Source organism: Delphinus delphis, chromosome 11 (genome assembly GCF_949987515.2).
Source record: "Delphinus delphis chromosome 11, mDelDel1.2, whole genome shotgun sequence".
Taxonomy (NCBI): Eukaryota; Metazoa; Chordata; class Mammalia; order Artiodactyla; family Delphinidae; genus Delphinus; species Delphinus delphis.
The window spans coordinates 21927114-21940920 of NC_082693.1; the positions used below are offsets into that span (position 1 = coordinate 21927114).

A 13807-nucleotide genomic window follows, 5' to 3' on the forward strand; every position below is an offset into this window, starting at 1 on the left:
ATCTACCCTCTCTTACCAATTCAGAACACCTGCACTTTAGATGCTTACTAGAAAACACAGCTTCAAACTCTGCTGTTGCTCTAATACTGGAGTTGTGCTCTTAGACATGATGTCACCATTCATGTGGTTTTTCTATGGTGACATAAGCAGCATGTACAAATGATGCCCAAAACAAAGGGGCCAAAATTCCTAGGCACACCTAAGTTCATCTATTTGACAACAAAAAATGTACCAAAGAAGATGTAAGGCCAGGATTATATTAATTTACAAAGGTATCAACCTTCACTGCTATAAAAAATCCTCTTCCCCAAGTAAATCAATGAAGTTAGAACGCTCCCTCACACCATACACAAAAATCAACTCAAAATGGCTTAAAGACTTAAATATAAGACATAACACCATAAAACTCCTAGAAGAGAACATAGGGAAGATATTCTCTGACATAAATTGTAGCAATATTTTCTTAGGTCAGTCTTCCTAGGTAAAAGAAATAAAAGCAAAAATAAACAAATGTGATCTAATAAAACTTACAAGCTTTTGCACAGCAAAGGAAACCATCAAGAAAACGAAAAGACAACCTACAGACTGGGAGAAAATATTTGCAAACGATGCAACCGACAAGAGATTAATTTCCAAAATATATAAACAGCTCATACAACTCAATATCAAAAAAGCAAACAACTCAGTTGAAAAATGGGCAGAAGACGTAAAGAGACATTTCTCCAAAGAAGACATACAGATGGCCAACAAGCATATGAAAAGATGCTCAACACTGCTAATTATTAGAGAAATTCAAATCCAAACTACCTCACACCAGTCAGAATGGCTATCATCAAAAAGTCTACAAATAATAAATGCTGGAGAGGGTGTGAAGAAAAGGGAACCCTCCTACACTATTGGTGGGAATGTAAATTGGTGCAGCCACTATAGAAAACAGTATGGATGGTCCTTAAAAAATAAACATAGAGTTACCATATGATCCAGCAATCCCACTCCTCGGCATATACCCAGAAAAGACAAAAACTCTAATTCAAAAAGATACACTTACCCCTATATTCACAGCAGCATTATTCACAATAGCCAAGACATGGAAGAGACCTAAGTGTCCATCAACAGACACATGGATAAAGAAGATGTAACACACACACACACACACACACACACACACACACTGGAATATTACTCAGCCATAAAAAAGATTGAAACAATGCCATTTGCAGCAACATGGATGGATCTAGAGAGATACCACTTATATGCGGAATCTAAAATAACAGTACCAGTGAACTTATTTACAAAACAGAAACAGACTCACAGCCAGAAAACAAACATATGGTTACCAAAGGGGAAGGGGGAAGGAGGAGGGAAAAATTAGGAGTATGGGATTAACAGATTCACACTACCATATATAAAGTAGATAAGTAATAGGGATTTACTGTATAGCACAGGGAACTATTCAATATCTCATAATAAGGTATGATGGAAAAGAATTTAAAAAAGGAAATATATATATATGAATCATTTTGCTGTACCCCTGAAACTAAAACAATATTGTAAATCAACTACACTTCAAAAGAAAGAAAGAAAAATCCCCTTTATTAACTCTGTTTCTAATGAAGACATACAAAGATACTCTGTATCCTCGCTCAAGGAATATGAACTGAGTTGGGAATGATGAAAGTTTCTACAGTCTTATAAAACCATGAAAGATACAGATGAGGCAAATGTGACCTTACTTAACAAATCCCGGAGTCCTAAGGTTAGATGATACCCACTGAGGCTAAAGAGATGTGAGTTGAAAATGCAAAGAATGATACCGCAGGAGCCTGATTTTTTTTCATGCATAAAGGAATTTTCCTCTCATTTTTCTTCACTTAGATACCAAAGTTTCTTCCATTTCAGAAGAGCACTATTGTTTTTATTATTTCTCCCAAACTCTCTCCAAAACTACTTGTTAGTTTTATTTGAATTTAACTACCTATAATCATAGGCTGTATGCTCAGCTTTCACACAAAATAGAACAAATACCTGCAGTTCCCGGTTGTGATTCTCACAGAGTAACTGAAGAAATCTCAGAATCGGCTGCATGATGGCAATGGCAGGACTCATTGTTACTTCCTCCGCAGACTTTTCCTCAGCGTTTCCCGCTTCTGATCCTGTGCAAATGATGTCTATTTCTGGATCCATTTCTCTTCTGTACGCACAGTATGCTTTGGATGTTGCCGAAGAAGCTTCTGTTAATTGCCCTTTCATTCCCTCTTTTAAATGTAATGGTGAATCTCTTACTGAAAATAAAGCAGTATTCTTACATTTATGAATTAACTTCCTTTTGCTAATTAAAAAAAAAGACAGTTATCCAAATTCTCTAACAATTGAATTTAAAATCACCTGACAAGAGGTGCAAGAATTTCCCAAAAAGAATCTGAGAGGTAGCAACTAAAAAATTAACTTTGCACTGGGATATTTAAAAAAAGATCTTAATGCTTAGCCAATTTTAGAAGGGCTCCTGTCTTTGTGATAAATATAAAATGTCAGAGTTCTTGAATACGAGAAGGTGGGAAAATAGGGCAAACTTCAAAAATGTTAATATTTAGATGATTTGTATTTACTACACTGACGACTTCATTATTCCAAATACCAAAAATCTTTCATAGAGTTCACTGCTGTAATTCCTGTTCTTACAGTTTAAATTTCATGAACATTCAGAAGGTTTGGGCAGTTGTTCTTTACCATAAATTTCACACTGAAATCAAACATTTTCATGTCACTTGTTGCTTTGCACTGATAACTCCTTGCTTGAGCTTGGCCCTACAGTGCTCTTTCAAGGTCAACCCCATGACCACAAAAATTCAAGGGTGGAGTTCCATAAACAGAGTCACAGCTGGAATAATTAGACTAAGACAAGTGAGATAAAAAACATAAGAGAGATCTAAAAACTGTGTTACCCCTCTTTTCTCTCATTCTATTCTCCCCAATACTCAACTATTTCTTTACCTCTCATTCGTGGGCCAGATGTCATCAATTCGTTGTCATCATCCCTTTTTTTGTTACCTAAGTCTATGGTATTAACTGTCACTGTTGATCTTATCTCTTTCTGAGCAGCCTTCATTCGGTCATAGAGAACTTTGAAGAATTTTTCTGACTTTTTTTGTTCGTGCAACTGCTGGTAGAAGGAATACTGCAAGAAAACATATTTTAAGACATCTATACCCAAGGGGAGAAAATAATGTTTTTACGTTTGAAATAAACATAAGCATTATGGATAAAAGTCTATATTTAATGTGCTGCCCATGATTATTTCATAAACTGACAGCTTTGCTAGTCTCCTGTACTATTTACTGTGTCCTAATAACAGCTTGTATTTGCTTAGCACTTTCCACTAAAATCCAACATAATTTCATGTTATTGAATTCATCTTTACTGATTATTTGTTTTAAAATTTTACAAAGGTACTGTAAGAAGGGGTATGCAAAGAGCGCTTTGATTTTTATATTATTATGAAGTCAGGTTTTGATTCAACACGTATTTACTGAGGGCCTACTATGTGCCGGGTCCCATGCTATGAAGGGATAGAACAAACAGGGGAAACAACTACAGTCTCTGCCCTTGTGACTTTGTAATCTAGCATGGAAAACAACCACTAATCTGATGGTAAATGTGAGTCTATAAAGAGTTATTTTTCTCTTTGTCTAAATTATAGTACATTTAATTTAGAATGTGTTACCATGGCAGCCTCACTCACAGGAACCCACTGATAAGTAGGCACTAAATTCTTTCGGTACTTTATTAGATATGTTGCTTTGCATGGGGTCTAGGGCAAGCCCACCATAAAATGTATAAAGTGAATTCTGCTTTAGAGTAAATAATGATGTAGAAAGGATTCAACACCCGAAGTATGATAAAACATATCTCACGGAGAGGTGGAAATACTGAAACTTGAGAATATCTGCCCTAATCATGGTCTGCTTAATGACTTCAGGAAGTAACCGAAGAGGTAGGAGATGGGAAAGGTGGTACGCTCCAAAGAAGTCAGGATTCACACTGGGTGGGGAAATTGTAAGTTATTAAGACTAAAACCTTGGAATAGATGCAACACAAACAAGAGAAAGTAAAAAAAAATTAATAAAGATAATAATTCCAGGAACTGTGCTGATAAAAAAGAGTTATATAACCTTGATGAGAGACAACGGGAAGAAAACAGCTGAAGAAATAATGACTTCCAGATCAACTAGAATTGACCATAATCCAATATATCTAAACAGTCAATTTTGGGGATGTTTGGCTCCTGCAGATATACTTTCCTGAAAGAATGCCTGAAACCATGACTCATAGGTCCTGGAACTTATAGGTGAGACTCTAATGACATCAGGGCTTGAAATGGATGCCTGTCCTGCGATTTGTGATGTGGGCAATGCATATTCTCCAAGTGTTTCATGAAGTCTTACAAGTTGGCTTCATACCTACAAGGGGGAAGCTCTAAGCAGAGGGCTAGCAGCAACTCAAGAAAGCAGGCCCAAAAGCCACAGTAACCATAGCAACCACAGTGAAACAGTCAAGCTGGTTCTGTTAATTCAAAGGATAAATTCAGCATTCAGAGACCTCTGTGGTCTCATAAATTAAGCTCATGCTTGAACCCTAGTATTTTCAAAATAATGGCGTTAGAAGGTAGAAAGGGATTCCTATATATTAATGAGGAAGTTAAAGAACTTTGTGGTTCTATTAAAACAAAGTTTTATAATTTATGTTGTTCCTTGACGTATATTATCTCATTGATTCTTTCAGTGCAACTGTGGGATGAACACGGTATTCTTATTTCCATTTTGTAGATCAATAAAATATGGTTTGGTGAATGTAAACAACTTGCCCAATATTATATAAGTAGAAAGTGGGTAGAGCTAGGATTTAAATCCAGATTCTCTGACTCTAAATCACTAAATTTATAAAATAACCCCTTAAGCTCAAAATATCAGATGATTTACACAGACTTTTAAAAACCAGGGCTCTATAACACTGAACGGTATGATTTTAATAAAGATAAACAGTATGCTTTTTATATGTGTATATAACCTCAACAGGTAGCATAACGATTTACCTCACAAAAAAGGTGGGCTTTGACTGGGGAAGCACCTCCATGAGCTTCAGAGTATAAGAGGAAACTCTAAGGTTTTTGGGGGGAGCCACGGGTGATAGATAAACAGATCTATGTGACAGAGGAAGGACTTTCCCCCAGGAAGGGGGTGGGGGAGACTAGAAATGAGAGGACAGAGAAGAGAAGTGAAGTGAGGAACCAGAGAGATGAAGTAAGACCAGGGTTTGACGCAGGGTGATCAGCCAGTGAAACTTCCTAGGAGTGAAGCGGTAGAAGGGTATTTTCGAAAGGAGATGTTTGCAGTGGTTAACAGCACAGACTCGGGAGCCAGTCTGCATGGGTTCCAATCCTAGCTCGATCTCTGACTAGCTATGTGAGTTTAGGTATATCTCAGATTCTTCTTTGTTAAGATAGAAGACACAAGTTCCTGCACAGGTTGTTTGTGAGGATTAACCAAGTTATTACACAGAAAGCACCAAGAATAGCACTTGGTGGAGGTATTATTTTCATTGTTGCTATTATTAGCGTGCAATTTGAAATTGTAATCTAACCACCTCCTCTATCCTCCCCCTCAACCATTCTCTAATAAAGTATATTAAACATATAAATTGATTTATGTAGCTAGGAGGATAGAAATTAAGGAAGAGGATCAGATTCCTACCTTAGTACTACAGAAGCTGCCATGTGCCAAGACAGCCCACGAACTAATAAGAAAGCAAGACATTAGTGGCCAGCGAGACCATGAGAATGTAACCCCTCCTGGATTTTGGCAGAAGTCTTGGCGAGGGCAAGGATTCAAGTTGACCTCAACTAGACCTCTTAGGGCCAGGAGCACACAGTTGACATCTGGGTTACACAATGATGTAGATAAGTGAGAAACACGAATAGGGTAAGGCTGGTACATGAGACTGTCATAACCCATCTTAAAAGAAGGTTTTCTTATACAAAAATCATTGAATGCTATCCACACCAACAAATATTTGTTGAATGGCTATAAAGCAGCATAGATATAAAGAACAAGACATGATGCCCTACTTTAAAGAAGATGACATTTAACTGGAGAGACAGGATGTCAAATAAATAACAACCAAACAAAGCTGCACCGGCAAAGTGCCAAGTGAGCATCAAAGAAACAAATGCTATGGGAGCTCAGATAAAGGACTGGTCCCGAAGGCCCCAACCAGACAGGGAAGACTTTGTGAATGAGGTAGAATTTGATTCGGACCATTCATTCATAGAGCCATTCACTCCTGAACATTTATTGAATCCCTAGGCTGGGCCAGCCATGGTGCCAGACACAAGGGATGCAAAGATGGAAAACATGTGGTCTCAACCTCTAAGGAATCATGGCCTGATGAACTCCTGCAGGATAGAGCAGATGCATACAGTACCTAGTGGACAATTCTGCCCAGTGGGACATAGGATCAGAAAAGGCTTCCAAAAGAAGTTCATGAGTTGAGTCCTTGAAGAGGAGAAAGTGACATGAGAAACGGCACAACACATCTAAGGAACTACAAGAGCTTAGTATAGCTGGTGCACAAGAGAGAGGACGGGGGAGGGGAGAGATGGAATAAGAAAGGAAAGATGGAAAACTTGAAGAGATTAGATCACGAAGGATCTTATGGACTACGGTAGAGTTTGCCTTTACAGGGAAAGTGACTGATTTTAAGCAGGAGAATAACGTGTGTTTTGGAGAGATATCTTTAGAGGTAACATGATTTTTTTTTTTTAGCGTTTAATTAGATGTGGCTTCTACTTGCCATGAAGAGGGAAAATGGATTCTGGATTTTCCAATTAGTTGTAAGCATCGTTTCCTTCTTGACCAAGGCAAACCTAGAAATATCGGATTAGTGAGCGGCAGGGCTGGGAGGATGATGCCTGTTCCCTGGGAACACTTCCCAGCTCCGGGGATCACACAATGAGCGAGCTCTGCCTTTAAGTGGGGGGAGTCCAGACACAACTTGGCAGGAATTTCAAAGTGAAACACATGCCTTCTAGAAGCAGTGGTCTGATCCTGCATGCAAGTGAGCACACCGCTCACTGGAGCAGAGCACTGAATAGATGAACGATGACTCTCAAGTCACCCCTCCTGAGGTGGATGAGCAAACAGAACGAAGAAAAGAAGACATGGTTCTTCTCTCCCCACACCAGTGAAAGCAGGGAGAGGCAGCAGGGTAACGAGCACTGAGAGATTTGGGGCAAAAGGGAAAGGTAGAGTACTGAGCTTCTGAAAAAGTATCTGAGATGGGTGGGGAATGTTATGGGAACTTGTTTTAATGACAAATACTGTGCGAGGAGTTTATATATATTACCTCATTTAATTAATGCACTTAATTCTTTTTCTTCTACATTTAATTCTTTGATGAGTCAAAATGTTGTCCTGATTTGCTGAAAGTAAGCCTAAGATTTCCCTAAGCAAACCAGAATTTCTGGTATCATGTTAGAAATGATGCTGCTAAGGAATGTTCTGCTTCACCGAATAATTTGTGGAGCTCTGTAGGTACTACAGCAAATCAAATAAATATATAAGGAAAATGTGGTTGTTTTGGGGTGGGGGAACAGTCATGAGAAGCTTAATGAAAAAACATTACTTTCCCTGGGTTTCTATAACAAGTAAATAAGAAATACAAAATAACAAAATGTAACAAATGGTCATGATGGTAAGCAAGTACCTGAGTTTGTGTATTTCCTCCTTCAAGCAAGGCAATGCCAAGTAAAATGCCTTCCGAAAAAATTCTGTCATTTTTGGTGCTCACTATAACATCGATGACAAGTTCAGATGCACCTTCTTTATCCAGTAGACACTGAATATCTGACATGGATATCCCCATCTTATCTGAATCTTGTCCAGAAAAGCTTCCTGTGATTAGGAAAAACAAATAAATAAACCTTTGTCAGAAGGCAAAATTAATTCAAATGTTCAAATCCATTGTTTTATGAACCCAAAATTGTGCAAAGGTTTTTGGGCCTCTCACTGTTGTGGCCTCTCCCGTTGTGGAGCACAGGCTCGGGACGCGCAGGCTCAGCGGCCATGGCTCACGGGCCCAGCCGCTCCACGGCACGTGGGATCTTCCTGGACCGGGGCACGAACCCGCGTCCCCTGCATCGGCAGGCGGACTCTCAACTACTGCGCCACCAGGGAAGCCCCTGTGCAAAGGTTTTTAATAGTGCTTTTAAAATTTATTTTTCCAGTTTTATTGAGATATAACATCATATATCAATGATATATAACATTGTGTACGTTTAAGGTGTACAACATAATGCTTTGATATATGATATACTGCAAAATGATCACGACAATAAGATTAATTAAATTCATCATCTCATAAAGTTAATTTATTTTCCTTGTGATGAAAACTTTTAGGATCTATTCTCTTGGCAACTTTCAAATATGCAGTACAGTATTGTTAGCTATAGTCATCGTGTTGTATATTACATCTCCTGGATGTATTTATTTTAGAGCTGGAAGTTTGTTCCTTTTGACCCCTTTCCCTTGATTCCCCTACTCCCCACTCCCTGCCTCGGGCAAGCACAAATCTGATGCCTGTGTCTGGGAGTTTGGTGTTTTTAGATTACATATGTAAGCCATAGCAAAGACAGCCTGTCTTTGGCTGACTTAGTTCACTTTAGCATAACGCCCTTGAGGTCCATCCTAGTTGGCGCAAATGGCAGGATCTTCTTATTTTTGCTGTGGCCGATAATAGTGCTCTTTAAATGATTTTTATATTTGTGCTATGTTCAGTAAAATACTAAGTAGCACTGCATGCAGACACGCTCTAAAAATCCAAAAGTGAGGAAAAAATGATGTCTTGCCTCCTCCTTGTGCAGATTTGCAGTAGGCTCCAGAGAGGTGTCCGTTCATACAGACACCATAATCGCCTCTAAAGTACCGATTCAGGAGTATTTTTCTTAATGTAGTACCCTAATAAAAAGGATTAGAAAAGTGTAAGTTATTGTTTCTTTTTCTAGCAAAAGAAAAAATATCAATACATTAAAGTGCCACTTAAAATGCATTTTATCAATGATTTGAGACATGGAAAAAGTAACTTTATACTGCATAATATTTTCTGAGGCAAAAATTTGCAAATGTTTCCCAAGAAAATAACAATAGTTTTGCTTCTCCCAGAAATAAAGAATAAAATATAGTATTTTCAATGGACTATACTAGGAAAATCACAAACACTATACATTTTAAGTTGTTTCAAAAGTGTTGGTAAGAATATTTATGGTGGCTAAAGAAAACACAGATTAATAAATACCCTAAGAATTGGAAAGAAAAAGCCTTAGTTAGAGGGGCTCAGTAAAAAGAGCTAGAAAAGTGCTGGGTATACAGCAGGTGCTCAAAAAATTAAGCTTGATCAGACAAAGAGAATTATATTTAAACTCCAAGTGCTGTATTCTGAAGACAGTGGGCAAAAGTGTATCAAACATGTAATTCAAAAATTCCTAAATCTTCAATTTTGTATGGATTACAAGACATTTTTTAAATGATATATTTTGCAATATAGTTGCTTGCATGTACATAAGAAATATAGACAACTCTAAATCTTCCAGTTTACTGGTTATTATTTTAAGAGACGAGAGTAATTTTTGAAGTATTATTTAAAGACTGTATGTTTAAACTATTTAAATTAACACCACAACTGCCAAGGTAAGGACATTGTGGTCCAAGAGCTTATGTAATTGGCTGCAGATCTTGCGGCTAACAGGTGATAGAGTAAGACCTGAACTCAACTCTTGATGGCAAAACCCAGCCACTTCCCCGTGCTGCATTGCATGCTCCCTCCCCAGCATGCCTGCCTTTTATGCTGAGACAGGTGGCTTTCATTGCTCCTTCTCTCTCTCATGCTTTGGTTGACCTTGTTTCTCCAGCCTTGTTTCACGTTTTGTCCTCAGCTCTTCTCCCCTCAGCTTCCTTCTCCCCATCAGCAACTTCATCTGACCCTTGCTTGCACAATCACCTGTGCAGGTCTCACTGCCAAGTGTGTTTCCTTCAGCTTTGACCTTGTTTTCCTGAGCCTCTCATCCTGTTTCCACTTACATTTCCTTATCTACATCCGGAGATTCTGGTGGCACCGCAAACTCAACTTTTCCGAAGGGAATATTCCTTCTCTCTTAAACCGGTTTTCCTCTCAAACTGAAGAAATTCAATTCATTTCAAGGAGATCACATCGTTCTGGTCTTTTAGGCTCCAAACTTAAGGGATCATCTATTAGCCACCACCCCCAACTTGACAATGATTTGTGAAATCCCGCCTACTCTACTTTTTCAACAGTTACTTCCAAAAGTGTCTTCACCCATTATATTATAACCAAACTGAACTATGTGATGATTCCTCGACCACAGTTTTCTAAGTCTTTCTCTTTGTTCACATCATATTCTCTGTCTGAAAAGCTCTTCTTCTTCTTGTTTATGGACATGTCCTATTTTCCCTCCATTCTACCAATATTCATTAGGTACCAAGTGTGTTTTAGGAACTATCTTAAGTGAATAAGATATAACCGTCTCCTCAAAGAATTTGCAATACCATCGGTTCCATAATAGAGATGTATACTAAGCCCTATGGAAGCGCTTAAGGGGAAACAGCTGATTCGGAAGAGGCTTTACATGGCAAACCTCCCCTGCTAACCCAGACGATCGTCCCAGCAAAGCTGTCTCGTGCACAGTGTGGAACAAATATGTATGTCCTAAATGTCACAGTGCCGAGAATTTCAACAGGCACCCAGAGCCTTATAGCAACTTTCACTTATTGACACTTAAATTTTTTAGAACACAGACATCTATTATTGTCCCCTATTTCATGTTTTCTTCCTCTAAGACTTTTTCATGTGGGGTGTTGTGAGCAAAGGTGATGATCAGTCTTGGAAGAGACAGTGAGGTGTTAAGAGCTTATTCTACCAGTGAAGAGAACTCAACTCGCCCCTGTCAAACCAAAGTGGGGCACTTAGAGAAGACGTAAGAAATGAAAATTTCTTTTTTTCTTTTAAAAGAAAGCCTTTTGAGTAAATTAATTTCATCTGGCCAAAGAAGCATCCTTCCAACAGGGGAGGAAAAACAAAATAAGACATTTCTTTGGAATCAAATGGGCTTTTACTGTGTATCTCATTACAGCAGAAGGAGATGCTACAAGAGACCTTTATAGACCCATCAATTATAAGGCTGAGGTTGTATGTTGGGGAGAAAGACATGAGAATACATTGACTGAAGTACTTAATTTCTTTAAAGGGCACCTCAGTTTGCTGCACTAATCACGGTTCTCACCTCTACACATGAATGGATTGCTTCTCACTCTAACCTGGTAACATACAGTTGGCCCAGCTGTAATAAGTAAAACTGACAAACATGAAAACACAGGACTGTTTTTCTTGAAATACAAGTACAAGTCAGTGTCACTGTCTGGAAGAGAACCTGTTGTGAGTGGAACCCCAGGTCCATGGGAATGAGCTCCCTTTTTATTCTCTGTAAGAGCCTTTTAACCACATTAATCCAAAAACTCAACCAAGAGATAGAAAAGCAATAGTTTAAAGGATACATATTATAGAAAGCTACATTTTACCCTCTGTTTTTAAAAATGCTCTTTATACTACTAGAAGAATAAAGCTGTTCAAAACCAATCAGACAGTGGAAGTGTTTCATATCACATTAAAATGAGCACCATACTTGCCATCATTGCTAAATTCTTTTCAGGCAGATGAAATCACAGGTGCTTATCAGATTCATAAACATCTAAATCAAATGAGCAACACTCTTCTTATCTACTTCCGGCCTAGTTAGAAGCGTACATTTTCTAACTATGTGACATTCAGAATGCCACCGAAAGGAGATGGGAGCTATTCCAGCCTAGTTCCAGCCTAGTTAGAAGCGTACATTTTCTAACTATGTGACATTCAGAATGCCACCGAAAGGAGATGGGGGCTCCCTATATCTCTGTTCGCAACTCTGGAGCCACACTGCCAGCATTTCAATCCCCTCTATGCCACATACTAACTGGAATATCTTAAGTTACTTCACTACCCTGTGTCCAGTCCCATAATTGTCAAACGGAATGATCATAACACTTACTCTCAGAGGGCTTCAGTGATGATTAAATAGGGGAAAATATGTAAAGTACTCAAAACAGTACATAGTAAATGCTATATATAAGTTGTGTATAATTGATGCTGTTGTTGCTAGTATTAATATTATTCAGATCACAGAACAGTTTACAGTTGACAAGGTGATTTTGTACATACTTTCTCAATTTATACCAAACCGTCCCACGTACTAAGAAAATGGCAAAAATAATAAATGATAAACTACTTGAAAATCTTTAGTTATCCACTATTTTAACCAGTCCTTGGAATTATATACTTGTGAGCTAATGGACCTGGGGCTCACAACGGACATTCCAACTTCAACTAGGTGGAAAAAATTCTACATTGGTCCAAACTCCATAGTTTTCAAAAAAGGCAAACTTTGGTGCTAAACATGAATGAAGAATGGGCAGAGATGGAGCAGGATTCTGTTCTGTTTGTCTTAATCGTCCTCATTTAAGATTGGAAAACTTTAGATATTGCCACATCACAAGTTTAGCAGAACTGATTCCTGTTGTCAAATACTGAGTTCTGCCTTGAGGCATGGGAGGCAAGTGTTACGTCCAAACCTGTCTTGGCCTTACAGTGGTGACAGCTCAGAGGCAAGTCATTTACACAAATTCCTTTAACTCAAATAAAAGTAATTGTAGAGCCATGGTCAGAAATTCTGGTGCCAGGGTTATAAATAATAGTCTCAGAGTTATAATTGCCATGGCAGAAATTTGGGAAAGAACTAAAAACATATTTTGAAAAGAATTCTACAACAATTGAGAAGTTCAACTTCTGTACTCGTTCTTCAATTCCAAAATGAATTCCTGACTGGGCTTCCCAAGAAGGTGTCTTTGTTAGATTAGGCCAAGTAGCAAGGAATGTCCTTCCCAGTCTTTTCAATATCAGAGTCAATTCCAGGCCACAAGACACAGCTTTTAGCCAATGTCTTCATGTGAACACATCCCAGATGTACTAAATGTAATGTAGCCAACATAACTAACAACCACCTTCTGAAATTACAACAAAACATCTCCATAAAAAGAGAAGTCACACTGACAGTTTGTGAAAATCTGAGATGATGGGTTTTTCCTGGCCATTTCCTGTTGCATCAACTCCAATGGATCAAAAATTAAGAAGCTCAGGACTTCCCTGGTGGTGCAGTGGTTAAGAATCTGCCTGCCAATGCAGGGGACACGGGTTTGAGCCCTGGAATGGGAATATCCCACATGCCACGGAGCAACTAAGCCCATGTGCCATAACTACTGATCAGGCCTGCTCTCTAGAGCCTGCGAGCCACAACTACTAAGCCCACGTGCCACAACTACTGAAGCCCACATGCCTAGAGCCTGTGTTCCACAACAAGAAAAGCTACTGCTCGCCACAACTAGAGAAAGCCCGCACACAGCAACGAAGACCCAATGCAGCGGAAAATAAATAAATTAATTAATTAATTAATTAACAGAAAATTAAGAAGTCAGAAATGATTGCCTTTCATGGATAGAAATGATAACAAAAATGTATTAGTCTTAGAAAGGACTAAAGGTTTTCTTTGATTTTCAAAGAAGCACAGCCCTGTTTGCCTTAACGGGACTTAATAGCATTAGGAGTGAAGAGTTCAAGGACGTGATGTTTGAGGTACTGATTCCACCTCTGTTCC

General features: G+C 38.5%; 1 protein-coding gene across 3 annotated transcripts in view; it reads right to left on the reverse strand.

Moving 5' to 3' along the window:
• The window catches only part of ITPR2 (inositol 1,4,5-trisphosphate receptor type 2), a 527727-nt gene that overhangs the window by 160997 nt on the left and 352923 nt on the right, over window positions 1-13807 (reverse strand). For all 3 annotated transcript variants that reach the window (XM_060024473.1, XM_060024471.1, XM_060024470.1), the window contains 4 exons: window positions 8900-9008; window positions 7759-7946; window positions 2992-3175; window positions 2026-2282 (listed from right to left, as the gene is read on the reverse strand). In XM_060024473.1, the coding sequence (XP_059880456.1) occupies window positions 2026-2282; window positions 2992-3175; window positions 7759-7946; window positions 8900-9008 (738 nt within the window). The remainder of the gene's footprint in view (window positions 1-2025; window positions 2283-2991; window positions 3176-7758; window positions 7947-8899; window positions 9009-13807) is intronic.